The sequence below is a fragment of the Oncorhynchus mykiss genome, chromosome 32 (genome assembly GCF_013265735.2).
Source record: "Oncorhynchus mykiss isolate Arlee chromosome 32, USDA_OmykA_1.1, whole genome shotgun sequence".
In the NCBI taxonomy this organism is placed as follows: domain Eukaryota; kingdom Metazoa; phylum Chordata; class Actinopteri; order Salmoniformes; family Salmonidae; genus Oncorhynchus; species Oncorhynchus mykiss.
Genome location: NC_050572.1, coordinates 15,458,269 through 15,483,951, shown reverse-complemented (window position 1 = coordinate 15,483,951; position 25,683 = coordinate 15,458,269). Strand labels below are relative to the sequence as shown.

The 25,683-nt window shown below is 44.7% G+C and overlaps 1 protein-coding gene and 1 long non-coding RNA gene across 2 annotated transcripts; one reads left to right on the top strand and one right to left on the bottom strand.

Annotated features, from left to right (window-relative positions):
- Positions 1-291: 291 nt before the first annotated feature.
- LOC118946493 lies at positions 292-8,650 on the top strand. Its single transcript, XR_005041351.1, has 3 exons — positions 292-478; positions 876-987; positions 8,048-8,650. It is a non-coding gene; the product is annotated as an uncharacterized LOC118946493 (long non-coding RNA).
- Positions 8,651-9,481: 831 nt separating this feature from the next.
- LOC110487984 (histone acetyltransferase KAT2B) lies at positions 9,482-25,257 on the bottom strand. The gene is made up of 18 exons (XM_021559918.2): positions 23,827-25,257; positions 22,945-23,071; positions 22,302-22,447; positions 22,138-22,224; positions 21,840-22,021; positions 21,124-21,315; positions 20,913-21,016; positions 20,622-20,747; positions 20,348-20,487; positions 18,714-18,922; positions 13,561-13,687; positions 13,206-13,316; positions 12,910-13,053; positions 12,645-12,759; positions 12,384-12,414; positions 12,190-12,253; positions 11,985-12,069; positions 9,482-11,013 (listed from the first exon to the last, which is right to left on the bottom strand). The coding sequence occupies exons 1-18, from the start codon at positions 24,025-24,027 to the stop codon at positions 10,820-10,822; spliced, it is 2,385 nt and encodes a 794-aa protein (XP_021415593.1). The 5' UTR covers positions 24,028-25,257; the 3' UTR covers positions 9,482-10,819.
- Between the last annotated feature and the right edge of the window lie 426 nt (positions 25,258-25,683).

Below are 25,683 nucleotides of genomic sequence, written 5' to 3'. Positions count from 1 at the left end.
AAGAGTAGAGCCCTGTCCTACAACTGGGCCCGCTGAGGTCCCTGAGATAGAACACCAAATCCCAGAAGTCCCTGGGAGTGTCTTTGTTGACAGACAGTCCTGTTCCAATGACAGAGCAAGGTCTTGAGGGTCACACAGGTAAGTGGGTATGCTTGTTATGGTGATAGTCTATTGAAATGACTAAGGCTTCATCCAAATGGCAACCTATTCCCTATGTAGTACAGGGATTAGGGTGCCATTTTGGACACAAGTGAAAAATGATTGGTGATGGTGATTGTGTGTTCCAGAGCACCACAGAGTAGATGGCGAGGAGGCTCTGCTTCCTGTCACTCCAGGACTGCAGGAGGAGATGATGAGGATCGACAACGTCCTGCCTGTTTTCAGGGTCTCCCCCTGTAGCCTCCTGGTCCTGGCTTATCGACAAGCAGCACCCCCCAGAACCACACTGCACTGATCCCCAAAACATGCAGGAGGACAGGTACTGCCCAGTTGGCTGCCAAGGACTATTAATGAATGATGCTGATGCTCATTCTTTCACACTACACTTATACGTTCAACATGTACAGTGTTCTTCTCTGACCACTAAATCAAATCTAATTTTATTGGTCACATACACATGGTTAGCAGATGTTAATGCGAGTGTAGTGAAATGCTTTGGCCATATCAAAATCTCTTAATCTCTTCTCTCATTCCATCACCTCTGTCAGGATTATCAGTCCACTGGTGTTAATAGAATATCTGCCCGAACTTTACACCTTTTTTTCTCAGACTTTTCTGCACTTACAACTCACTTTGTCCTCTCACCAAAGGTTGGCTTGGTGGCAGAGCTAGGCGGGGTTTCAGTCTGATTAATGTGACCAATATTACCCCTGCAGCCTATCGGAAGTTCTCTTTAAAGAGCTCCCGCCCTTCAGACTGATGCTCCATCTCCGCCCGCAAGAGGAGGTCCACGATAACAGTGGACTACAAAGAGCTGTCGCTGCATGCGTGAGTATTAAATATACACAGTCAATATGAGACTGCCTGAATACGTAGTATTATATACACTGAGTGCACAAAACATTATGAACACCTGCTCTTTCCATGAAATAGACTCACCCAGTGAAACCAGGTGAAAGCTATGATCCCTTATTGATGTCCCCTGTTAAATCCACTTCTATCAGTGTAGATGAAGGGGAGGAGACAGGTTAAAGAAGGATTTTTAAGCCTTGAGACATGGCTTGTGTATGTGTGCCATTCAGAGGGTGAATAGGCAAAACAAAAGCTTTAAGTGCCTTTGAACGGGGTATGGTAGTAGGTGCCAGGCGCTCCAGTTTGAGTGTGTCAAGATCTGCAACGCTGCTGGGGTGTTCACGCTCAACAGTTTGCCGTGTGTATCCAGAATGGTCCACCACCCAAAGGACATCCAGCCAACTTGGCACAACTGTGGGAAGCATTGGAGTCAAAATGGGCTAGCATCCCTGTGGAACGCTTTCGAGACCTTGTAGAGTCCATGCCCCGACCAATTGAGGCTCTTCTCAGGGCAAAAGGGGGTGCAACTCAATATTAGGAAGGTGTTCCTAATGTTTTGTACATTCAGGTTATACAGAGTCAATATGTGACTGATTACATCGCCCACAAAGTTTCACAGGAGCTAAAAATATAGGTTAGGTACACCACCCGGTTCACAAAAATGGTTTGCTCCTACAGACAGTGAGTCACATGGCCGTGTCTTGCTATATAAAACAGGCAGACAGGCATCAAGGCATTCAGTTACAGTTCGATTGAACGTTAGAATGGGCAAAAATAATGACCTTAGCAACTTATAGCGTGGTATGATCGTCGGTGTCGGGCATGCTGGTTCCAGTATCTCAGAACCGGCCGACCTTGGCATTCCACACAAGACCGTGTCTAAGGTTTACTAAGAATGGTGCAACAAACAAAAAACATCAGTCAGCTGCAGTCCTGTGGGCAAAAACATCTAGTCAGCTGCAGTCCTGTGGGCAAAAACATCTAGTCAGCTGCAGTCCTGTGGGCAAAAACATCTAGTCAGCTGCAGTCCTGTGGGCAAAAACATCTAGTCAGCTGCAGTCCTGTGGGCAAAAACATCTAGTCAGCTGCAGTCCTGTGGGCAAAAACATCTAGTCAGCTGCAGTCCTGTGGGCAAAAACATCTAGTCAGCTGCAGTCCTGTGGGCAAAAACATCTAGTCAGCTGCAGTCCTGTGGGCAAAAACATCTAGTCAGCTGCAGTCCTGTGGGCAAAAACATCTAGTCAGCTGCAGTCCTGTGGGCAAAAACATCTAGTCAGCTGTAGTCCTGTGGGCAAAAACATCTAGTCAGCTGCAGTCCTGTGGGCAAAAACATCTAGTCAGCTGCAGTCCTGTGGGCAAAAACATCTAGTCAGCTGCAGTCCTGTGGGCAAAAACATCTAGTCAGCTGCAGTCCTGTGGGCAAAAACATCTAGTCAGCTGCAGTCCTGTGGGCAAAAACATCTAGTCAGCTGCAGTCCTGTGGGCAAAAACATCTAGTCAGCTGTAGTCCTGTGGGCAAAAACATCTAGTCAGCTGCAGTCCTGTGGGCAAAAACATCTAGTCAGCTGCAGTCCTGTGGGCAAAAACATCTAGTCAGCTGCAGTCCTGTGGGCAAAAACATCTAGTCAGCTGCAGTCCTGTGGGCAAAAACATCTAGTCAGCTGCAGTCCTGTGGGCAAAAACATCTAGTCAGCTGCAGTCCTGTGGGCAAAAACATCTTGTTGATGAGAGACGTTGAAGGAGAATGGCAAGAATCCCACAAGATTTATAAATAATCTTTGTATATGATATCGTAAATAGGACTGGTGGAGTTATGTCACATGCAGCTAGCAAAAATATATGGAAATGTCTGCTCTACTCAAAATTTCAACCAACTAATTGCAGCATTACCACAAAAATTGGAAGAGGCAAGTGAAAGGAGGGAAAAGTAAGACAGTTGTCTGTCGGCCCTGCATTAAAGACCAACATTTATTAAAGAAAATTGTGATAAATTAAAAAGGTAAATCAGTTTCATTTAAGGACCAAAAAATTGCCAGCTGTGCTGATTCAAATTCCATGTCACATGGTTTATGAACTGATGAGCAAAACAACGCAGATTAAAAACTTTCTTTCAATTTAAATTATTATACAAAATTATTGCAACCAATAGAATGTTATATATACCGTGGGGAGAACAAGTATTTGATACACTGCCGATTTTGCAGGTTTTCCTACTTACAAAGCATGTAGAGGTCTGTAATTTTTATCATAGGTACACTTCAACTGTGAGAGACGGAATCTAAAACAAAAATCCAGAAAATCACATTGTATGATTTTTAAGTAATTAATTTGCATTTTATTGCATGACATAAGTATTTGATCACCTACCAGTAAGAATTCTGGCTCTCACAGACCTGTTAGTTTTTCTTTAAGAAGCCCTCCTGTTCTCCACTCATTACCTGTATTAACTGCACCTGTTTGAACTTGTTACCTGTATAAAAGGCACCTGCCCACACACTCAATCAAACAGACTCCGACCTCTCCACAATGGTCAAGACCAGACAGCTGTGTAAGGACATCAGGGATACAATTGTAGACATGCACAAGGCTGTGATGGGCTACAGGAGTATAGGCAAGCAGCTTGGTGAGAAGGCAACAACTGTTGGCGCAATTATTAGAAAATGGATGAAGTTCAAGATGATGGTCAATCTCCCTCGGTCTGGGGCTCCATGCAAGATCTCACCTCGTGGGGCATCAATGATCATGAGGAAGGTGAGGGATCAGCCCAGAACTACACGGCAGGACCTGGTCAATGACCTGAGGAGAGCTGGGACCACAGTCTCAAAGAAAACCATTAGTAACACACTACGCCGTCATGGATTAAAATCCTGCAGCGCACGCAAGGTCCCCCTGCTCAAGCCAGCATATGTTCAGGCCCGTCTGAAGTTTGCCAATGACCATCTGGATGATCCAGAGGAGGAATGGGAGAAGGTCATGTGGTCTGATGAGACAAAAATAGAGCTTTTTGGTCTAAACTCCACTCGCCGTGTTTGGAGGTAGAAGAAGGATGAGTACAACCCCAAGAACACCATCCCAACCGTGAAGCATGGAGGTGGAAATATCATTCTTTGGGGATGCTTTTCTGCAAAGGGGACAGGACGACTGCACTGTATTGAGGGGAGGATGGATGGGGCCATGTATCGCGAGATCTTGGTCAACAACCTCCTTCCCTCAGTAAGAGCATTGAAGATGGGTCGTGGCTGGGTCTTCCAGCATGGCAACGACACGAAACACACAACCAGGGCAACTAAGGAGTGGTTCCGTAAGTAGCATCTCAAGGTCCTGGAGTGGCCTAGCCAGTCTCCAGACCTGAACCCAATAGAACATCTTTGGAGGGAGCTGAAAGTCCGTATTGCCCAGCGACAGCCCCAAAACCTGAAGGATCTGGAGAAGGTCTGTATGGAGGAGTGGGACAAAATCCCTGCTGCAGTGTGTGCAAACCTGGTCAAGAACTACAGGAAATGTATGATCTCTGTAATTCCAAACAAAGGTTTCTGTACCAAATATTAAGTTCTGCTTTTCTGATGTATCAAATACCTATGTCATGCAATAAATGCAAATTAATTACTTAAAAATCATACAATGTGATTTTATGGATTTTTGTTTTAGATTCCGTCTCTCACAGCTGAAGTGTACCTATGATAAGATTTACAGACCTCTACATGCTTTGTAAGTTGGAAAACGTGCAAAATCAGCAGTGTATCAACTACTTGTTCTCCCCACTGTATATTGTTAGATACTACTGCACTTTTGGAGCTAGGAACACAAGCATTTCACTACACCTGCAATAACATCTGCTAAATATGTGTATGTGACCAATAACATTTAATTTGATGAGTTATCAAATTAGTCAAATTAGCCACACCCTTCAGCTCCAGTCACACCCTTCAGCTCCATGTATCCACACAGTTGAAGTTGGAAGTTTACATACACTTTTAAGTAATTAACTTGTTTTCAACCACTCCACAAATGTCTTGTTAACAAACTATAGTTTTGGCAAGTCAGTTAGGACATCTACTTTGTGCATGACACAAGTCACTTTTCCAACAATTGTTTACAGACAGATTATTTGACTTATAATTCACTGTATCACAATTCCAGTGGGTCACAAGTTTACATACACTAAGTTGGCTGTGCCTTTAAACAGCTTGGAAAATTCCAGAAAAGGATGTCATGGCTTTAGAAGCTTCTGACAGGCTAATTGACATAATTTGAGTCAATTGGAGGTGTACCTGTGGATGTATTTCAAGGCCGACCTTCAAACTCAGTGCCTCTTTGCTTGACATCATGGAAAAATCAAAAGAAATCAGCCAAGACCTTAGAATTTTTTTGTAGACCTCCACAAGTCTGGTTCATCCTTGGAAGCAATTTCCAAATGCCTGAAGGTACCACGTTCATCTGTACAAACAATAGTACGCAAGTATAAACACCATGGGACCAAGCAGCCGTCATTCCGCTCAGGAAGGAGACACGTTCTTTGGTGCAAAAAGTGGATATCAATCCCAGAACAACAGCAAAGGACCTTGTGAAGATGCTGGAGGAAACGGGTACAAAAGTATCTATATCCACAGTAAAACGAGTCCTATATCGACATAACCTGAAAGGCCGCACAGCAAGGAAGAAGCCATTGCTCCAAAACCGCCATAAAAAATCCAGACTACTGTTTGCAACTGCACATGGGGACAAAGATCATACTTTTTGGAGATATGGTCCTCTGGTCTGATAAAACAAAAATAGAACTGTTTGACCATAATAACCATCGTTATGTTTGGAGGAAAATGGGGGATGCTTGCAAGCCAAAGAACACCATCCCAACTGTGAAGCATCAGGGTGGCAGTATCATGTTGTGGGTGTGCTTTGCTGCAGGAGGGACTGGTGCACTTCACAAAATAGATGGCATCATGAGGCAGGCAAATGTTGTGGATATATTGAAGCAACATCTCAAGACATCAGTCAGGAAGTTAAATCTTGGTTGCAAATGGGTCTTCCAAATGGACAATGACCCCAAACATACAGTGGGGCAAAAAAGTATTTAGTCAGCCATCAATTGTGCAAGTTCTCCCACTTAAAAAGATGAGAGGCCTGTAATTTTCATCATAGGTACACTTCAACTATGACAGACAAAATGAACTGTTCTTCCCAGACACCATCCAGAAAATCCTTCTGGACAGCACTAATTTGGAGTGAAGCTGTGTTTTTGGAGAGAGATGGAAGGAGACGGACCAAACACATTTACATGCACATTTTGGCGTTCTTATCCTTGCTGGTGTTTTCAGATCCAATGGGAATCCACAGAATCCCTGTGCGTTAACTTTTACATGCAACAATGTCTCTGGAAAAACGTTTCCAGGATTATCCGCTTTAATAACCGAAACACGAGACCACCTCGGCGGCAGAGAGACAAGCTAGCTGCAATCAGGTCAGTGTTGGGCAAGTGGGTGGACAGTCTTCCCCTGTTTTACAACCCTGGGCCCAACGTTACTGTTGAGGAGCAGCTTGTGCCATTTAGGAACCGCTGCCCCTTCCGGCAGTAAATACCATCTAAACGCGCAAAATATGGAATCAAGATCTGGGCTGCCTTGCTGCTGCTTCATCATATTCATGGAACTTGCAGGTGTATACGGGGAAGCCAGATGGAGAACAACCAAGGGATGTGGGTTGTCCTGGACGTGACACAGGGACTCCGTGGCCACAACATCACATGCGCTAACTTTTTTACTTCGCACAAGCTGGGAGAGGAGCTCCTCAAGAGGAAGTTGACAATGGTAGGAACAGTAGGAATAAACAAGCCAGAGCTCCCACCTCAGCTGTTGAATACACGTCCCTAGTGTCCTACCTGCCAAATAAATCCAAAAATGTGGTACTCATGAGTACGCTGTATAGGGATGGGAGAATCTGTGGCCAGGAACATCAAAAACCAGAAATAAGAATGGATTACAATGGCACAAAAGGACAATTTAGGCAAGCTGGTAGCTACAGCTGCAAAAGAAGAACCCTATGCTGGTCATTTGTGATATTCTTCAAGTTCTTGGACATCTCGATGTATAATGTGTTTGTCATCTGGATGGCATTGAACCCAGATTGGAACAGAGGGAAGCTCCAGAGGGAGACGGCTCTTTCTTGAGGAGCTGGGCCAGGCATTAGTAAGACCTCGAATCCAGAGGCAACATATCCCAAGGACCCTGGTTTCTGCAGCCATCATGAGGAGGATTCAGGAGGAGGATGCTGGTGCCCCATCCGCCCGACCCACAGAACCAACAACTCCAATACCGGAAGTAAGTGTGAGTGATGTTGTTGCGTGTGTGTGTCTGACTCTCCTACCTTGGCCTGCTGTAACTATATATGTGAGTGAGAAATTTGTAAAATTCCTGAACTAAGTGTAAAATTCCTGAACTGTGTTCATTCTAAATTGCACCCGGTAGTAACGTTAAGAAGCGCTGCGATGTGTGTGGAACCAAGAAGGACAGGAAGACACAGTACACATGCATCAAGTGCAAGAAATACATTTGCAACACAAACACAGCAAAACTCTGTCCCTCGTAGTGTGTAGACCGGCCTTAATTTGTGTTCAATGGGGCTCATTTATCATTTCCACAAAATACTGTATTTCAAATTTGTCTTTAGAATTTGTTCAGTTCAAACCAATAAACTTAAATTGTGATAACCTTGTTTCATGTATATTTGTTCAAGATAAACGTGATTTTTTCCCCCACCTATGTCTTGATTATAATTCTATAAAAATTAAAAAAATAGCGCTTTTATTGATAAATGTGATCTAGCAGAGGTAAATGGCAAATATGAACCATGTTTGCTGTCTATATTGCTTGTAATTGATATGTCAACATCTAAGTATTAAGTATTTTTACGTAAATTGATATGGCTGTATTGTTTTAAAAACCCAATAATGTTGTGGGTCCATCAGACCTGCGAACATTGGTTGAATAACAAAACATGAACAAAAAAATCATCTCTATCCTTTCTCCATCTCTTATCTCAGGAAACTGAGGCGTGGAGACAAGTTCACAGACACCAAGTTCCTCCGCTCTCCCATCTTCAAACAGAAACCCAGGAAGTCCATGAAGACCCAGCCGTCGTCACTGGAGAAATACAATTAGTCTTTTGTGGGATGTCGCTAACATGTGCTTTGTGTCCACACATTGAACACGTTTTACCCATTTAAATGTGTTTGAGAGTTAGTGTGGCACCTGTGTTTGTGGTACATTATTTTAATAGTTTATATCCAATAAAATAATGGAAGGCAGCTTTAATTGTGGTTCATTTCTTAGTTGATTCTTTGTTCTTATCAGTAGGCTGAATTTAGCCAAATCATCAGGGGCATTAGAGATGTTCAAGTATATCTCCCCAAAATCTATATTCTCTCCATGTCCCCGTTTCGTGATGCCTGTATTGATTGTTAGCCACCTGTAGAGGGCGATGTTAGAACAGCATTCTGCCGGACGACAGGTTCCTCATGTACTGTATGGTTGTGTTCAGTCAGTTCACTGTTGTTCATATATGTTTAGCTTGCATTTTCTAGAACTTTGAATATTAATTTGCCACATGCCGCTGTTTTCATATGTAAGATGTTTTGGTTTTATGAATAAACATTCAGTCCATGATTCCTATTCAGCTGAGCCTTTAATGGCCCCGTATACACTCAAGGTTGTACATTAAAAGACACCATCTGAAATATAATTTGTAACCGGCATTACTGTAGCAGCGTAGTGGCTTTACATTAATAGGCTGAAGTATGGGGTTGCCCATCTGCAGCTACCTTAAAAAACAATGCATCAAATGCTACTTTCTACAAATAAATGTAACTTGTCACTCTGATCTTAAAAAGCCTGTCTCGGCAGAAGTGTATATATAAATATATATTCTTTAAAAATATATATTAAGTGGCGGGCCACCACTGTCAAATTAATATAGGGCAAACAAAAATGTTTAGGGTAGGGACGTCCCAAGGATTCCAGAGAGCACTGACCCGCCACCCACTGACCTGGCACTAAGCTTTCATCTAACCAATTAATTCGTCCCCAACTACCTCTCAGAAAGATCTGATCACGAGGGGCGCATTCCTCTGCCCAGGGGTTACTGACGCCTGCCAGACCTTACAATGCCTGGATAGGTATTTAAGTATCAACTAATCACGTTATAGCAATCTGTCAATCGATGACAGTTGATGTTGCACGCAACCATTTGTTGACGCATGCAACCTCTGAGCAGGTGAACTCGACAATGATATTTTAATCGTCTACACCTGTTATTTCAACTGTGGGCAATCAGAATGTGGATAATATCAGGACACAGGACCCATGTTAGCCGCAGGTATAAAAACGGCGTTTGTTTTATATAGATTTGCAAAGTGGGATTTGAGTTGGAACGTCCGAGTCAGTGTGATTTGTAGCAGGAAAAACACAACTCCAATCCATTAGATTCACTTCTATTTTAATCAGTCTATAAAATAGTCTGTCATTCAAACCAATATTACAAAATCCAGGTTTCTCCTAAAGTTTGAAAAAGTACAAACATCTTCTATACAAAACAGCAAAACTACATAGTATTGCACAATCTTTTTATTTTATCTTCAAAGTACAAAGATATCAATCGTCTAGACAGAAATAATACGACAGAATAAATTATTTTATTAAGCATTATTCCTTAAAAATTACAGCACATAAATAAGGAGAAACTCTACATAGTTAAAATTAGCCATTATTCATAGTGCTTTTCTCAAAAGACTGAACATCTCAATGGAAAACAAAAAAGCTCTTTCACCATGTGATGCTGAATAGTTGCTTGAAAAAATAAATAAGTGCATTTCCATGGTCACCTTTTGCCCTATGGGACTTTTTACATGGACCAGCATGAAGGGCTTCCCCTCCTTTCAGTTTAAAAACAAACCAGGAAAAATATACAGCAAGTAATTCAAGAGGTTTACAATTGTTAAAATTCATACATACAGATTTAAAATATAATTTTCCTTTTTTGGCAGGATGAACTCTCTAGTAACATACATACAAATTTTGCCCTCATAAATTCTGGGACAGACCTCATCTGAAGTCACGCGTAACACGCACATAAAAATAAAACAAGTCAAATTACTATGGTTCCAGGGAGAGGTTTCCCTAGGTACAGATCTGGGATCAGCTTCCCCTCCCCTAATCCTAACCTTTACCATTAGTGGGGAAAGTGCAAAACTGACCCAAAATCGGCGTCTAGGTTTTTTTTCACCCTACACCATTAAGACCCAGTAACACCATATGGAGACAGAGACTGAATGGCTGAGTAACTGACTGACTATCCCTCCCTATATCTCTCAGACAGTCCAGTTCTTCACAGATGTGACGTCTTAGGTTAGCTGAACAGATGGAGAGTTAGGTTAGCTGAACAGATGGAGGGTTAGGTTAGCTGAACAGATGGAGGGTTAGGTTAGCTGAACAGATGGAGGGTTAGGTTAGCTGAACAGATGGAGGGTTAGGTTAGCTGAGGAGGGTTAGGTTAGCTGAGGAGGGTTAGGTTAGCTGAGGAGGGTTGTGTTAGCTGAACAGATGGGAGTTTCTATCTAGGACTTGTGTTTTCCTGAGTGGGGCGAGGGATAGTATACTGATTAACCTAAAATCATTCTTCCTACTGGATATATAGCTCTCTCTTTTTCTGGTTGAACGCAGTAGAAAAATAAAGAATAAGTAAATAAAAACAAAAACATTTTAAAAAATCATTAGACCTAAGCCATTGCTCCCTCACCCTTGAAGCCCCTCCCATCTCTTCACTTCTCAATGAGACCTGCCTCCTTGATCTTGGTGTAGAAGAACTTCTCTAGCAGGTTGGCACACTTGTAGTACTCACTCTCTGGGGGATTGTACTCGCGACAGTTGGTGAAGATGCGCTGCATGTCGGCCATGAAGAGCTTCCGCGTGGTGTAGTACCTGCTCTTCAGACGCTCAGACATCGTCTTCAGGTCTGGAGATAAATCACACAACATTAACACGACTCTTGATTGACCTCTATGAAACCAAACTTTGTGATTAACACAATATGACTTAACTAGCCATTACGTGTCTGTCTGTAGGTAACTATACCAGGGAAGAAGAGGCGAAGCCCAAAATCAAATCAAATAAATAAGATGGTCTATTCGTAGCATCTCAATCTCCATTGAATACCGGCATTGACATCAACACCACTCATCGAATATTTTAAAAAGTATTCAAATGAAGAGATGTATCCACCAATCCAAAGAGAAGAATAGGCGGGAGCTTGACAGTCCGCTGTTCCGCTCTGTGATTTTTTTTTAAATATGGAAAGGAGCAAACTACAGGCAAAATCCTAGCGGAAAACCTGGTTCAGTCTGGTTTCCACCAGACACTAGAGGATTAATGAACCTTTCAGCAGAACAATAATCTAAAACACAAGGCAAAATCTACACTGGAGTTGCTTACCAAGAAGACAGTGAATGTTCCTGAGTGGCTGAGTTAGAGACTTGACTTAAATCTACTTGAAAATCTATGGCAAGACCTGAAAATGGTTGTCAAGCAATGATCAACAACTAACTTGACAGCTTGAATATTTTTTTTTACAGACTAATGGGACAAATGTTGCATAATCCAGGTGTGGAAAGCCCTTAGAGATTTACCCATGTTTCCGCCTTCAATAAATGTAATTCTTCAATAAATTAGCAAACACTTTCACTTTGTCATTAAGGGTATTGTGTGTAGATGGGTCAGAAAAAAATCTATTTAATCTATTTTGAATTCAGGCTGAAACACAACAAAATGTGGAACAAGTCAAGGGGTATGATTACTTTCTGAAGGGGCTGTATCGGATTCAATTCAATCATCCATATTTTCTTGCTTACAAGTTATGTATGGCTATATTACTTCCCCTAAAGAGTTGACCCAGGCACAGATGGGTTCCATGCGTAGTGCCATACATACCCATGGGGAAGCGGATGACTTGGTAGTAGCCAGGAGCCTCAGTCTTCTTCACTGGTTCCATGAACGGCCAGGCATTCTGGTGACTCTATAACACATAGCGAGAAACCTGTGTGTGTGTGGCTACGAGTTGGTGTGTATGTGCATTTGAGAGTGAGTGAGTACGTGAGCGAGTACGTGTGTGCATGCGTATGTGCGTGTCCCTCACCTTAACATGTTGTAGGATGGTCTTCAGGGTGCTGTACAGCTGATCTGGATCCTTCAGCTCTTTCCTGGGATCACAACAGGAAACAGGAAGTTGTGATCACCTCATTTTCTGTCAGAGTTACCATGACGATGACAGTGGTAGCTCACTGGCTAAGCTTTAGCTGAGTAGAAGCTATAAGGAGCTGAAAGACTCACCCTTTGCCCACCGGTTTCCATCCAGTTTCCCCTGGTGACAAAAAGGAGTTGAGTTAAACTAGAGACACTGTCCACACACTTCTTTACTGCCCAAATCACCGCTACCTCTTTGGAGACTTGCCTTTGTCCACAATGGCACCCTATCCCCTATATAGTGCCCTACATTTGACCAGGGCCCATGTAGGGAATAGGGTGCCATTTTGGACACATCCTTTGAACCTATGCTGAAGGTAGACTAATATAATGACAGGAGAAACATACGTATTCCAGGAATGCTCTCGATGGGAATCTGTCGAACTCCTTCCTTAAAACAGGAAAGTCCTGGGTAGACCTTTCTGATCTGAGCTTGCTTCCTCTCAATCAGTTTCTTTATGATCTGAAAGCGAGGAGGGAGTGAGTGAGTGAGGGAGGGAGGGTGTGAGAGAGAGTGGAAGAGAGAGTGTAAGGGAGACCGAAAGAGAGAGAACTTAGGTAACTCAATTTATTATACAAATAGACATTGTAGGCATGCACACACCACACACACCTCTTTCTGCTTCTTGATAATGACAGAGAACTCCGTGTAAGGGATGCTGGGGTTGAGCTCACAGCCCATCAGTGTCGCTCCCTCATAGTCTTTGATGTAGCCCAGATACTTGGCCATGGGAACCTTGATGTCTTTAGAGAAGCCCTGAGACAAAGAGATTGAGAGAAAAAGAAAGACAGAGAGCTGTAAGAATGTTTTTTTTTTTTTTTAAAGAGACTGTTTCTTGATGTTTCCCTACATTACAAGATAACCAATGCCATTTGCTGATCTTTTTAAGCAAACAATGATGTACTGACCTGCTTTTTGAAGTAGCCAATGGCATACTCGTCTGCGTAGGTGAGGAAGTTGAGGATGTCGTGCTTGATGTGGTACTCCTTCAGATGGTTCATCAGGTGAGTGCCGTATCCCTTTAAACAATAGGTAGGGGTGAAAGGTCAAAACTGACCAATCAAGAAGAGTGATGCACGGAGCTCAATGGCAGTAGAATGAATATCAGTCATATCAGTTAATACCAACAGAAATGCGACCCAGAACTGTTTGTTTGTGTATAGGCAAGTCCTATGGTCACTGTCATGTCAAACATGTCCATAGGAGTTGGAAAGAGAGCACAAACAGAACTGGGACTAGGTTAAAAGAGCTGCATTCTCGTACCTTGACCTGCTCGTTGGAGGTGACTGCACAGAATACGATCTCTGTGAAGCTCTGCGAGGGGAACATCCGGAAGCAGATCCCTCCGATCACACGGCCATCTTTGATCAGCGACAGAGTCTTGTGTTTTCTGTTTGGAGAGAAAGTGAACGGTTCCCAATTTATCATTCAACTCAATAGCTCATAATACGCAACTGGGTTCAACTTCTGCTTTAGAGTTAAATAGATACAGCCAGGTGTAATGTTCAATTGTTGCCACTGTTCACATAACGTTGAGGGGTCAAACCTCTGGTTACAACTGTATAGCAACTTCACATTAAAAGTTTTCTTTCTGTGCTACAAAGTTGGGACTATTTTTCTCTTTGGTGGTCAGTCAATCAGGGTAGAACTCTAAATCAAATCAAGTCACATACACAAATTTAGCAGATGTTATTGCGGGTGTAACGAAATGCTTGTGTTCCTAGCTCCAACAGTGCAGTAATATCTAACAATTCACAACAATACACACAAATCTAAAAGAAAAATAATGAAATTAAGAAATACACTGCTCCAAAAAATAAAGGGAACACTAAAATAACACATCCTAGATCTGAATGAATGAAATATTCTTATTAAATACTTTTTTCTTTACATAGTTGAATGTGCTGACAACAAAATCACAACAATTATCAATGGAAATCAAATTTATCAACCCATGGATTTGGAGTCACACTCAGTGGAAAACCACACTACAGGCTGATCCAACTTTAATGTAATGTCCTTAAAACAAGTCAAAATGAGGCTCAGTAGTGTGTGTGGCCTCCACGTGCCTGTATGACCTCCCTAAAACGCCTGGGCATGCTCCTGATGAGGTGGCGGATGGTGTCCTAAGGGATCTCCTCCCAGACCTGGACTAAAGCATCCGCCAACTCCTGGACAGTCTGTGGTGCAACGTGGCGTTGGTGGATGGAGCGAGACATGATGTCCCAGATGTGCTCAATTGGATTCAGGTCTGGGGAACGGGCGGGCCCGTCCATAGCATCAATGCCTTCCTCTTGCAGGAACTGCTGACACTCCAGCCACATGCGGTCTAGCATTGTCTTGCATTAGGAGGAACCCAGGGCCAACCGCACCAGCATATGGTCTCACAAGGGGTCTGAGGATCTCATCTCGGTACCTAATGGCAGTCAGGCTACCTCTGGCGAGCACATGGAGGGCTGTGCGGCCCCCCAAAGAAATGCCACCCCACACCATGACTGACCCACAGCCAAACCGGTCATGCTGGAGGATGTTGCAGGCAGCAGAACGTTCTCCACGGCGTCTCCAGACTGTCACATGTGCTCAGTGTGAACCTGCTTTCATCTGTGAAGAGCACAGGGCGCCAGTGGCGAATTTGCCAATTTTGGTGTTCTCTGGCAAATGCCAAACGTCCTGCACGGTGTTGGGCTGTAAGCACAACCCCCACCTGTGGACGTCGGGCCCTCACACCACCCTCATGGAGTCTGTTTCTGACCGTTTGAGCAGACACATGCACATTTGTGGCCTGCTGGAGGTCATTTTGCAGGGCTCTGGCAGTGCTCCTCCTGCTCCTCCTTGCACAAAGGCGGAGGTAGCGGTCCTGCTGCTGGGTTGTTACCCTCCTACGGCCTCCTCCACGTCTCCTGATGTACTGGCCTGTCTCCTGGTAGCGCCTCCATGCTCTGGACACTACGCTGACAGACACAGCAAACCTTCTTGCCACAGCTCGCATTGATGTTCCATCCTGGATGAACTGCACTACCTGAGCCACTTGTGTGGGTTGTAGACTCCGTCTCATGCTACCACTAGAGTGAAAGCACCGCCAGCATTCAAAAGTGACCAAAACATCAGCCAGGAAGCATAGGAACTGAGAAGTGGTCTGTGGTCCCCACTCCTTTATTGGGGGTGTCTTGCTAATTGCCATAATTTCCACCTGTTGTCTATTCCATTTGCACAACAGCATGTGCAATTTATTGTCAATCAGTGTTGCTTCCTGGACAGTGTGATTGACTTGGAGTTACATTGTGTTGTTTAAGTGTTCCCTTTATTTTTTTGAGCAGTGTATATAAATATTAGGACGAGCAATGTCGGAATGGCATTGACTAAAATACAGTAGAATAGAACCCAGTATGTACACATGAAATGAGTAAAGCAGGATGTAAACATTATTAAAGTGACCAGTGATTCCAAGTCTATGTACATGGGGCAGCAGCCTCTAAGGGGCAGGGTTGAGTAACCCGGTGGTAGCCGGCTAGTGATGGCTATTTAACAGTGTGAAGGCCTTGAGATAGAAGCTGTTTTTCAGTCTCTCGGTCCCAGCTTTTATGCACCTGTACTGACCTCGCCTTCTGGATGATAGCGGGGTGGACAGGCCTTGGCTCGGGTGGTTGATGTCCTTGTTGATCTTTTTGGCCTTCCTGCTGTAGGTGTCCTGGAGGGCAGGCAGTGTGCCCTCTGTGATGTGTTGTGCAAGCCGCACCACCCTCTGGAGAGCCCTGCGGTTGCTGGCGGTGCAGTTGCCATACCAGGCGGTGATACAGCCCGACAGGATGCTCTCAATTGTTGTGCCTTCTTCACCACACTGTCTGTGTGGGTGGACCATTTCAGATAGTCAGTTGATGTGTACGCCGAGGAACTTGAAGCTTTCCACCTTGTCCACTGCGGTCCCGTCAATGTGGATAGGGGCGTAACCCCCCTTTTCTGAAGTCCAGGATCAGCTCCTTTGTTTTGTTGATGTTGAAGGGGAGGTTATTTCCTGGCACCACTCCGCCAGGGCCCTAACCTCCTCCCTGTAGACTGTCTCGTCATTGTTGGCCTACTATGGTTGTGGCGTCTGCAAACCTGATGATTAAGTTGAGTGAACAGGGAGTACAGGAGGGAGATGAGCACACACCCTTGTGGGGCCCCTGTGTCAAGGATCAGTGAAGTGGAGATGTTGTTTCCTACCTTCACCACAATGGGGGGTGGCCCGTCAGGAAGTCCAGAACCCTGTTGCACAGGGTGGGGTTCATAGCCCAAGCTTGATGATGAGCTTGGAGGGTACTATGGTGTTGAAGGCTGAGCTATAGTCAATGAACAGCATTCTTACATAGGTATTCCTCTTGTCCAGATGGGATAGGGCAGTTTGCAGTGCAATGGTGATTGCATCGTCTGTGGATCTATTGGGAGGTAAGCAAATTGAAGTGGGTCTAGGGTGTCATGTAAGGTAGAGGTGATATGATTCTTAACTAGCCCCTCAAAGCACTTCATGATGAAAGAAGTGAGTGCTACGGGGAGATTTAGTTCAGTTATCTTTGCTTTCTTGGGTACAGGAACAATGGTGGACAATTGTGGAAGCAAGTGGGGACAGCAGACTGGGATAGGGAGAGATTGAATTTGTCCGTAAACACTCCAGCCAGCTGGTCTGCGCATGCTCTGAGGACGTGGCTAGGGATGGCATCTGGCCCAGCAGCCATGCGAGCGTTAAGATGTCTCACTCACATCGGCCATGGAGAACGAGAACCCACAGTCCTTGGGAGCAGGCCACGCCGATGGCACTGTCTTATCCTCAAAGCGGGCAAAGGTGTTTAATTTTACCTTTAAAATAAAAGGCAAGTCAGTTAAGAACAAAATCTTATTTTCAATGACTGCCTAGGAACAGTGGGTTAACTGCCTTGTTCAGGGGCAGAACGACAGATTTGTGCCTTGCCAGCTCGGGGATTCGATCTTGAAACCTTTCGGTTACTAGTCCAACACTCTAACCACTAGGCTACACTGTCGCCCCAGCTGTCTGGGAGAAAAACGTCAGTGTCCGCGATGTGGCTGGTTTCCCTTTGTATTCCGTGATTGTCTGTAGACCCTGCCACATACATCTCATGTCTGAGCCGTTGAATTGTGACTCCACTTTGTCTCTGTACTGACGTTTTGCCTGTTTGATTGCTTTACAGAGGGAATAACTAACTACACAGTTTGTATTCAACCATATTCCCAGTCACCTTGCCATGGTTAAATGCGGTGGTTCATGCTTTCAGTTTAGCGTGAATGCTGCCATCTACCCATGGTTTCTGGTTTGGGTAGGTTTTAATAGTAACAGAGGGAACAACATCCTCTATACACTTCCTGATGAACTCAGTCACTGTGTCCGTGTATACCTCAATATTATTCTCCGAGGCTACCCGGAACATATCCCGTGATCAAAACAATCTTGAAGCATGAATTCTGATTGGTCAGACCAGTGTTGAATAGACCTTAGCACGGGTACTTCCTTTTTGAGTTTCTGCCTATAGGAAGGGAGGAGCAAAATGGAGTTGTGATCTGATTTGCCAAAGGGAGGGCGGGGGAGGGCCTTGTAGGTATCCCGGAAGAGAGAATAGCAGTGGTTGAGTGTTTTAGCAGCGCGAGTACTGCAGTCAATGTGTTGATAGAACCTCAGTAGCGTTTTCCTCAAATTTGCTTTGTTAAAGTCCCCAGCTACAATAAATGTGGCCTCAGGATATGTGGTTACCAGTTTGCATAAAGTCCAGTGTAGTTCCTTGAGAGCCGTCCTGGTATCGGCTTGAGGGGGAATAAACACAGCTGTGACTATAACCGAAGATAATTCTCTTGGGAAGTAATACGGTCAGCATTTGATTGTGGAATATTGTAGGTCGGGTGAACAATAGGACTTTAGTTTCTGTACATTATCACAATCACACCACGAGTGGTTAATTCTTAAACATACACCACTGCCCTTCTTCCTGGAGAGTTTTTTTATTTCTGTCTGTGCGGTGTACTGAGAACCAGCTGGCTGTATGGACGGGGACAGTATATACACATTAGCGAGTAATATACTCGGAAGCGGTGGATGGTGTGCTCGCCTCTTGAGTCGGACTAGAAGTCCACTCCAAATACCTCTTCTCCACGGGTTCTTGGAGCAGCCTCTGGGATAAGTTCAATTGCCCTGGGGGTGCGAACAAAGGATCCAATTCTTGGAAGTCGTATTCCTGGTCGTAATGCTGGTGAGCTACCGCCGCTCTGATATCCAAAAGTTATTTCCGGCTGTATATAATAACACAAAAAAACGTTCTGGGCTAATAATGTAAGAAATAACACACAAAAAAACAAAAATACTGCAAAGTTGCTTAGGCGCTATAAGGAAAGCTGCCATGTCTGTCGGCGCCATCTTTCATGGTAACACTCACGGGTCAAAGACGAGGCGTGTGATATACTCTTTGGGCATGCGAGGCAGCTGGTGAGAGAAGACATTCTGGAGGCCCACCAGCCACATGAGGATCCTCTTGTTGGGCTTCTGGTTGAGGGAGTTCCCGATGACGTGGAACTCTATCACTCCCCTCCTCTCCTCCAGGCGTGCCGCCTCATCACGGGCTGAGTGGGCCGACAGTAGACTGGTCTGGGGGTGGGGAGGGAATGACGTCAGCCTTACTCATTATCAAGTCCTATGACAGCACTCATTTTGATTTAGCAGTGTCCATATATTTGTCCCATTATCATCATTCTCAGCAGCAGCTTCACCATAATCATCACCTTCAAACCTCAATACTGCCTCTAAAACATTTACTTAGTGGGGGGTTCTGAACTGCAAGTCAAATTTAATCTAATATCCACTAACTGATTTTTAACAGAGATGGAATAGAGAGTGTTAAGCGATGGAAGTATTGATGACTATGTGTTGGACTGAAGAGATGGAAGTATTGATGACTATGTGTTGGACTGAAGAGATGGAAGTATTGATGACTATGTGTTGGACTGAAGAGATGGAAGTATTGATGACTATGTGTTGGACTGAAGAGATGGAAGTATTGATGACTATGTGTTGGACTGAAGAGATGGAAGTATTGATGACTATGTGTTGGACTGAAGAGATGGAAGTATTGATGACTATGTGTTGGACTGAAGAGATGGAAGTATTGATGACTATGTGTTGGACTGAAGAGATGGAAGTATTGATGACTATGTGTTGGACTGAAGAGATGGAAGTATTGATGACTATGTGTTGGACTGAAGAGATGGAAGTATTGATGACTATGTGTTGGACTGAAGAGATGGAAGTATTGATGACTATGTGTTGGACTGAAGAGATGGAAGTATTGATGACTATGTGTTGGACTGAAGAGATGGAAGTATTGATGAATACGTGTTGGACTGATTGAGGTCTAGATTCCATCAGATCAAGAGTTAACCGGCGATAGCAGACAGCCGCATAGCGGATGTTTTGGTGGTGTTGGAGGTGGAACTGCGTTGGAGACTTCAAATCGGTGAGCAGCTGCTCTTGCGATCATTGTCACGAAGCCACACCCTCCCCGCTCGAGTTAGAAGTTCAGACACAGAAAGTGTAGGCTGTATAGAAATAGTGATGCTCAAATAGACAAATCATTAAACAAAATAATGAGTGTTTCTATCATCATAATCAGGTGAATACTACATCTTACATTCCAGCACGAGGTTGGTGGCACCTTAATTGGGGAGAATGGGCTCGTGGTAATAACTGGGGCGGAATTTGTGGAATGGTAACAAATACATCAAACAATTGGTTTCCAGGTGTTTGATGCCATTCCATTTGCAACATCCTGGACATAATTATAAGCTGTTTCCCCCTCAGCAGCCTTCTGTGCATTCCAGTGGTCGAACTTGAAGGCTGCATGGGATTTCTCCAAAGGTGACTCCCTGCAGACAATGGCAATGTCCACTTTAGGTATAATGCAAGGGGCCGCCTTTGAAGTTGACAGCTCTAACGCAGTTCCACCTCAGGCACCGCCAAAACAATCTGTATTCGGAAGTCAGCTGATTGATCAGAGCCCTGAGTGTTTGATGTTACCTCTGGTCCCAGCATGGAGGCGGGGTCGGTGATGGTTGCCATGACTTCATTGATGAGTTCCATGGGGATGTCCCCGACAATCCTGAGCTTCTTAGTCTCCTCATGGGGGAGGGGCTCCGATGGCTTCCGCTTCTGCCCACCTACACAGGTAGATCATATGTAAAGTTTCCCCTAGAAACTGATCTAAAGAGAGATTTTACCCCTAATGGTTAAGGTTATAATTTGTGGAGGCTAAGCTGATCCTAGATCTGTGCGTAGAGCTTGTTGTGTTTACCTGGGCTGGGTTCCAGAACAGAGGCGGTCTTCCTGGCAGGACTGACACTGCCACAGCTGGATGGGTACACAGATACTGGGCTGGAGTTGTAGTACAAAGACCTGGCCACCGGGGGCGCACTGATCACTGTCATTATACACAAGGGAGCTCATCAGATTACTTTATCAATGGAGAGTTGCACTCATCATATCAATCACATCACAACTTTCCCTACTTAAACTTTTCGAGGCAAGGTAAAACTCTAAGTGAGAGTGTGTTGGACAAGCTGGCTAAAGGTCAGGTGTGTTTTACCTGTATGAATGGGGATCGGTCCTCCTGAGGATCCAGCCAGGAATTCTTCACTCCAGATGGGAGAGCTGTGACTGTACACCTCCTCCTCCAGCATGGACAGGAATCTACAGCACACAGATATCATCATCACACCTACTGTAGACCAAGACTAGGAATCCTCCTCTATCTCGTGTGTGTACGTTTGTGTGTATGTGAAGAATTTGTCTCTTACTTGGGGAAGTGTGTGAGGATGAGAGTGCGTTTCTCCGGGGGTAGCTTATCCTTCTCCTGTCTGGCCTGCTCTAGCAGCTGTTTCCTCATTACAGTGAAGACGGAGCGCAGCAGGGTCCGACCGAAGATTTGGGTCGTCTCGTACCGCGGTAGACTGTCACAGAACTGAGGGACGTTGCAGTAGCACAGCCATCTGGGGAAAAACACACCACAAAAATGTGGGTTTGATTCTAGGTTATATAACGGTGATACAATTTGCATGAAATGTACACATCTATTGGAATGAAGAGAAAATGAATCTGTTGGTAGCAAGTTATGGGAGTGACTGGGGCTACTGGGGACTAAAAACACCATAGCTAACCTATGTTTAAGTGTTTGAGAACACATTGTGTGTGACTCAAAATGGGTCAAAATCCCCAAGATCCAGGGGGAAAAAGGGACCTTGTGCATTTCAGGTAAAACAACAACCCAATGTTTATATCCCAGGACAAATCATGTCTGGGGTGGATGAACAAAATCTACATGGGTGTGATGGCGCACGTGGACGCACGTGGACGCACGCGTGCGCCCGGTGTAGTCAGCATGTAAGCATTAAGAACATGAAGCCAGCCCACAGTGTGGTCAGTGCATTAGGAATAAACATGTCATGACTGTGAACACATCATCAAAGCGTGCCTGCCAGCAGTTGCATTCATATCATCAAAGGGCGCCTACTACCTGGTGTAGTTGACTTTGTACCCGGCGGCATCATCAGCAGGGGCCCGCTGGCGTCTCTGTGAGGGTGTCTCCAGCTGCCAGTAGTTGATCTGGTTGAGGAACATCTTGGCCAGCTCCACGATGGTCTGACGCTCCTTGGAGGGAAGATGGCTGAACTTGTACTGGACAAAGTTATTCACCCCCTGTTGAAGAGACACAGAGATCATGTAAGCAAAATATAATGTATATATCTTGTGTAAGTGTGATCTAAATATGTATTTTTTTGCTAAGCGTGTGTGTATTTGTGGTGTACACTTGCCTGTTCAATGCTAGGTTTCTCAAAGGGAGGACTCTCCTGTGCCTCCACCACAGGTCTGCCCATCTGAAGGATGCATTTCCTCAATAGCTGAAGGTGAAAGAAGGACATTGTGAGACAGATGCACTGAAAGTAATGTGTTGTTGACATGTTGAGCTGTGGCCTACCTTGAAGAGGGAGAAGTAGACTTGTTTGGTGTCAGCATCCTCCTCTTTGTGGACACATGTGTTCAGGTACTCCACGTCCAGAGCAATGCCCAGAAGCCTGTTCATCTCCTCCTCTGAAACGTTCTCCAGGTGGGTTACATGGTCACCTGAAAAGGAGAGACAGTGAGTGAGAGTGCGAAGACAGACTTTAGTTTTGATGACCAATGTGTCCCTGAAAACCTATTACCTCCTTATTATCTGGATTTCTAGAACATTCCACCTGCCTATATCATGCCCTTACACGAGGCAGTGGCACCCCATCCTCATGTCCCTCCTCTGACCCTCTCTCCCCCTCCAGTACACAGGGCACCCCATCCTCATGTCCCCCCTCTGACCCTCTCTCCCCCTCCAGTACACAGGGCAACCCCTCCCCATATCCCCCCTCTGACCCTCTCTCCCCCTCCAGTACACAGGGCACCCCATCCCCATGTCCCCCTCTCCCCCTCCAGTACACAGGGCAACCCCTCCTAATGTCTCCCCTCTGACCCTCTCTCCCCCTCCAGTACACAGGGCACCCCATCCCCATGTCCCCCTCTCCCCCTCCAGTACACAGGGCACCCCCTCCTAATGTCTCCCCTCTGACCCCCTCTCCCCCTAGTCTTACCCAGTGTATGAGAGCAGCTACGGCAGGGGTCCTGAAGGTTGAAAGTGTTGGGCTGCTGGTCTGTACGGGGTGGTGTGGGAGGGGGGTTCTGGCTCTTCCAGCTGTTACACTTACAGGCCCCCTCAGCCTACAGCACAGGGTTCCACCGGTTAGAAACACACACACTGTATGCATACACACATGTTTAGAAACATAACGTAATAGGAAAAATGCATAAGTTAACAAGTTATATGCATAAGTTGACAAAGACAGCTTGCCTACAAAGTGGCATAGCTAGACAATGCCTGTTGGGCCAGCCCTCTCTCACTACAACTCTTAGCTGGAGCCAAACTGTGCACAGGAACAAGAGCCAAGGAACAACAACAAACCCCGCCCCCCAGCAGCTGTCACTGTCAAAACAAAGACGCTGTCTCTCCCTGCAGATGATATATAACTGCAATAAATACTTTCTATTTTACCACGGTGCGCTGACAGACGTGAAAACACTGTCACTATCCCAGTGGGGTGAATTACGCCCCGCACACTCCCCTTGCTGGAGGCATTCCGCACCAAGGCATGCAGGCTAACCTGAATTTGTCAAAGCACCTTGAGAATGTTTAGTCCACTCTCCCGCCTAGAAATACATATTTTAACATTATAATATGGGAGCGCTAAACTGTACATTTTGCCGTTTTTTTCCTGATGTTTATTTCCAATAGGATCATTTTACATAACTAGAGCATGAGGGATATGAAGAAATGCAAGCGCAGCAATGGCTTCCTTTGCTGCGTTTGCATTTTGGTAGCGCTGCAAACCAACAAGCATCTGAAACTCAAACCACTTTCAAAACATTGCAAAATGTATAATTGCCAAATAATGTAATAATGGACTACTTAAAACTACCTTGCAAGATGAATAAACTCCGAGCTTCTCCAGTTTCTTCGGGCGCGGGGAGGAGCGGAGCTGCGCCTTCTTCACGGCGATTCGTGCTGATCCTACCGTGGCGCCCGAACCCTCGGTTCCCCCGGCTCCCGGAGCCGCAGGCGCCGATCCCGCTGCACCGATGGCCGGGGAGCCCTGCTGAATCCCTGCGCTCCCGGACATCCTCGAGACCGAACGGGATCCCCGACCCTGGAATTAAATGGTTTAGGTGTCCGGTTCTCTATTCCACTACTGGAGAATCAGACATGGCGCTGATCCGTTTTTTTTTATAGCTCAATGCGCTGATCCCTATTTTTTTATTTGTCATTGTAGGCCCATTTTTCCTCCACTAGGGGAGACAAAATAGGTATTCCAGTGAGTAGGCTTGGCCAGGGGTTCCCAAACTTTTTCGGTCCGCGACCCCATTTTGATATCAAAAACCCACACCATGTCAAACACAAAAGGTGATGTAATCAACAGCCAATGTCTACTTTTTTTAACTGTGTCTTTGACAGTCTAATATAAATCAGTCTGACAGCATCATTGATGTTCTTTTTCCCCCCAGTCTGATTTAGTGCCTCTACACAGGCCTACACAGGCTTGTGCGCATGGGTGTAATAATACCCATAAAACCTAATGGTCAAACAGGGAAATGGTTCCAATAGTTTTTCCACCATTCATTTTCCCAATAGGGGATTTTAGAAACACTTAAAATAAGGTCTGTTTGGTGTAGGTTTACCCTGACATTTTGATGACCGTGTAAATCTCTCTAGGACAAGGTGACTTTTATCAACATCAATGGGGTCATAATAATATGTAGCTTAAACCGTTCAAAAGATAGAACTACATTTGTAGGAAGAAAACAGAAACCACTGTTTACTACAACCGCATCTAGCTGCTACTGGAGGTTACGGACATCATTTTATATCAGAATTTCCTGTTTTCAAACCCCTAGTTTGGGAAATGCTGGAGTAGGCTATGATCCAGGGTAGAGATCACAAAAAATGTAACCATTTGTAGTGAGAATTTCAAGGTCAAATGTAATGACCTGGGACAAATGGAGTGTGACATACCGTCATAGGAAAAATAAGAATAATAAGACATGGGAAAAGCAGACAAAAGACTCTGGTGATGATGTCCACCTTACTAATACCACAATAATGTACTAGGCCTTGTAGTTACACAATACATATGTAATAAAATGTTTCCAATTATAAGCCGATTATTACATCTTACAATAGAGTTTTGTTATTCTGACTCGATATTCAGAGAGCCAGGGTGAGGACCACTAGTACCTTAGTCGCTGTGACCTCAAAAGGCAAAGCTAAGTGGTCAAAGGTCAGATAAAAAGAACAGGATGCCACTGGTGACCTCCGGCGGAGTGGTTGGGGTTCTTTACCCCAGACTGTGTACAGTAGCGTAAGAAAACGTCTAGAACCGCTGAAAATAAATCTTAGAACCACAAGTTCTAGAGATCATAAAAAAATAGGAACCACCTCTTAGGTAAGACAAATATCCTACTCCACACATGATATTATTTAACAGTACTGTAAAATGCTTGCATTTATTTTATTTTTTCCGGCTGCAATTAAGTGGCCACAGCAACAAAAATGTATACAATGTACATCCCTATGAGTTAATCCATTTATTCATCATCATGATCCACCAGCTAATACCCCAGTAGAACAGAGCAGTCTTTCTTCTCCTATTAAGGTTGTTAACATTGTTCCCACAACGTCGTTACATTCCTACCGAGACGTTATAAGACAAGCGGAAAGTGATTTTTTTTCCAAATCCTTTCCGCTTTGCTCCAACAGGGATTCAACAGCCAGACAGTGT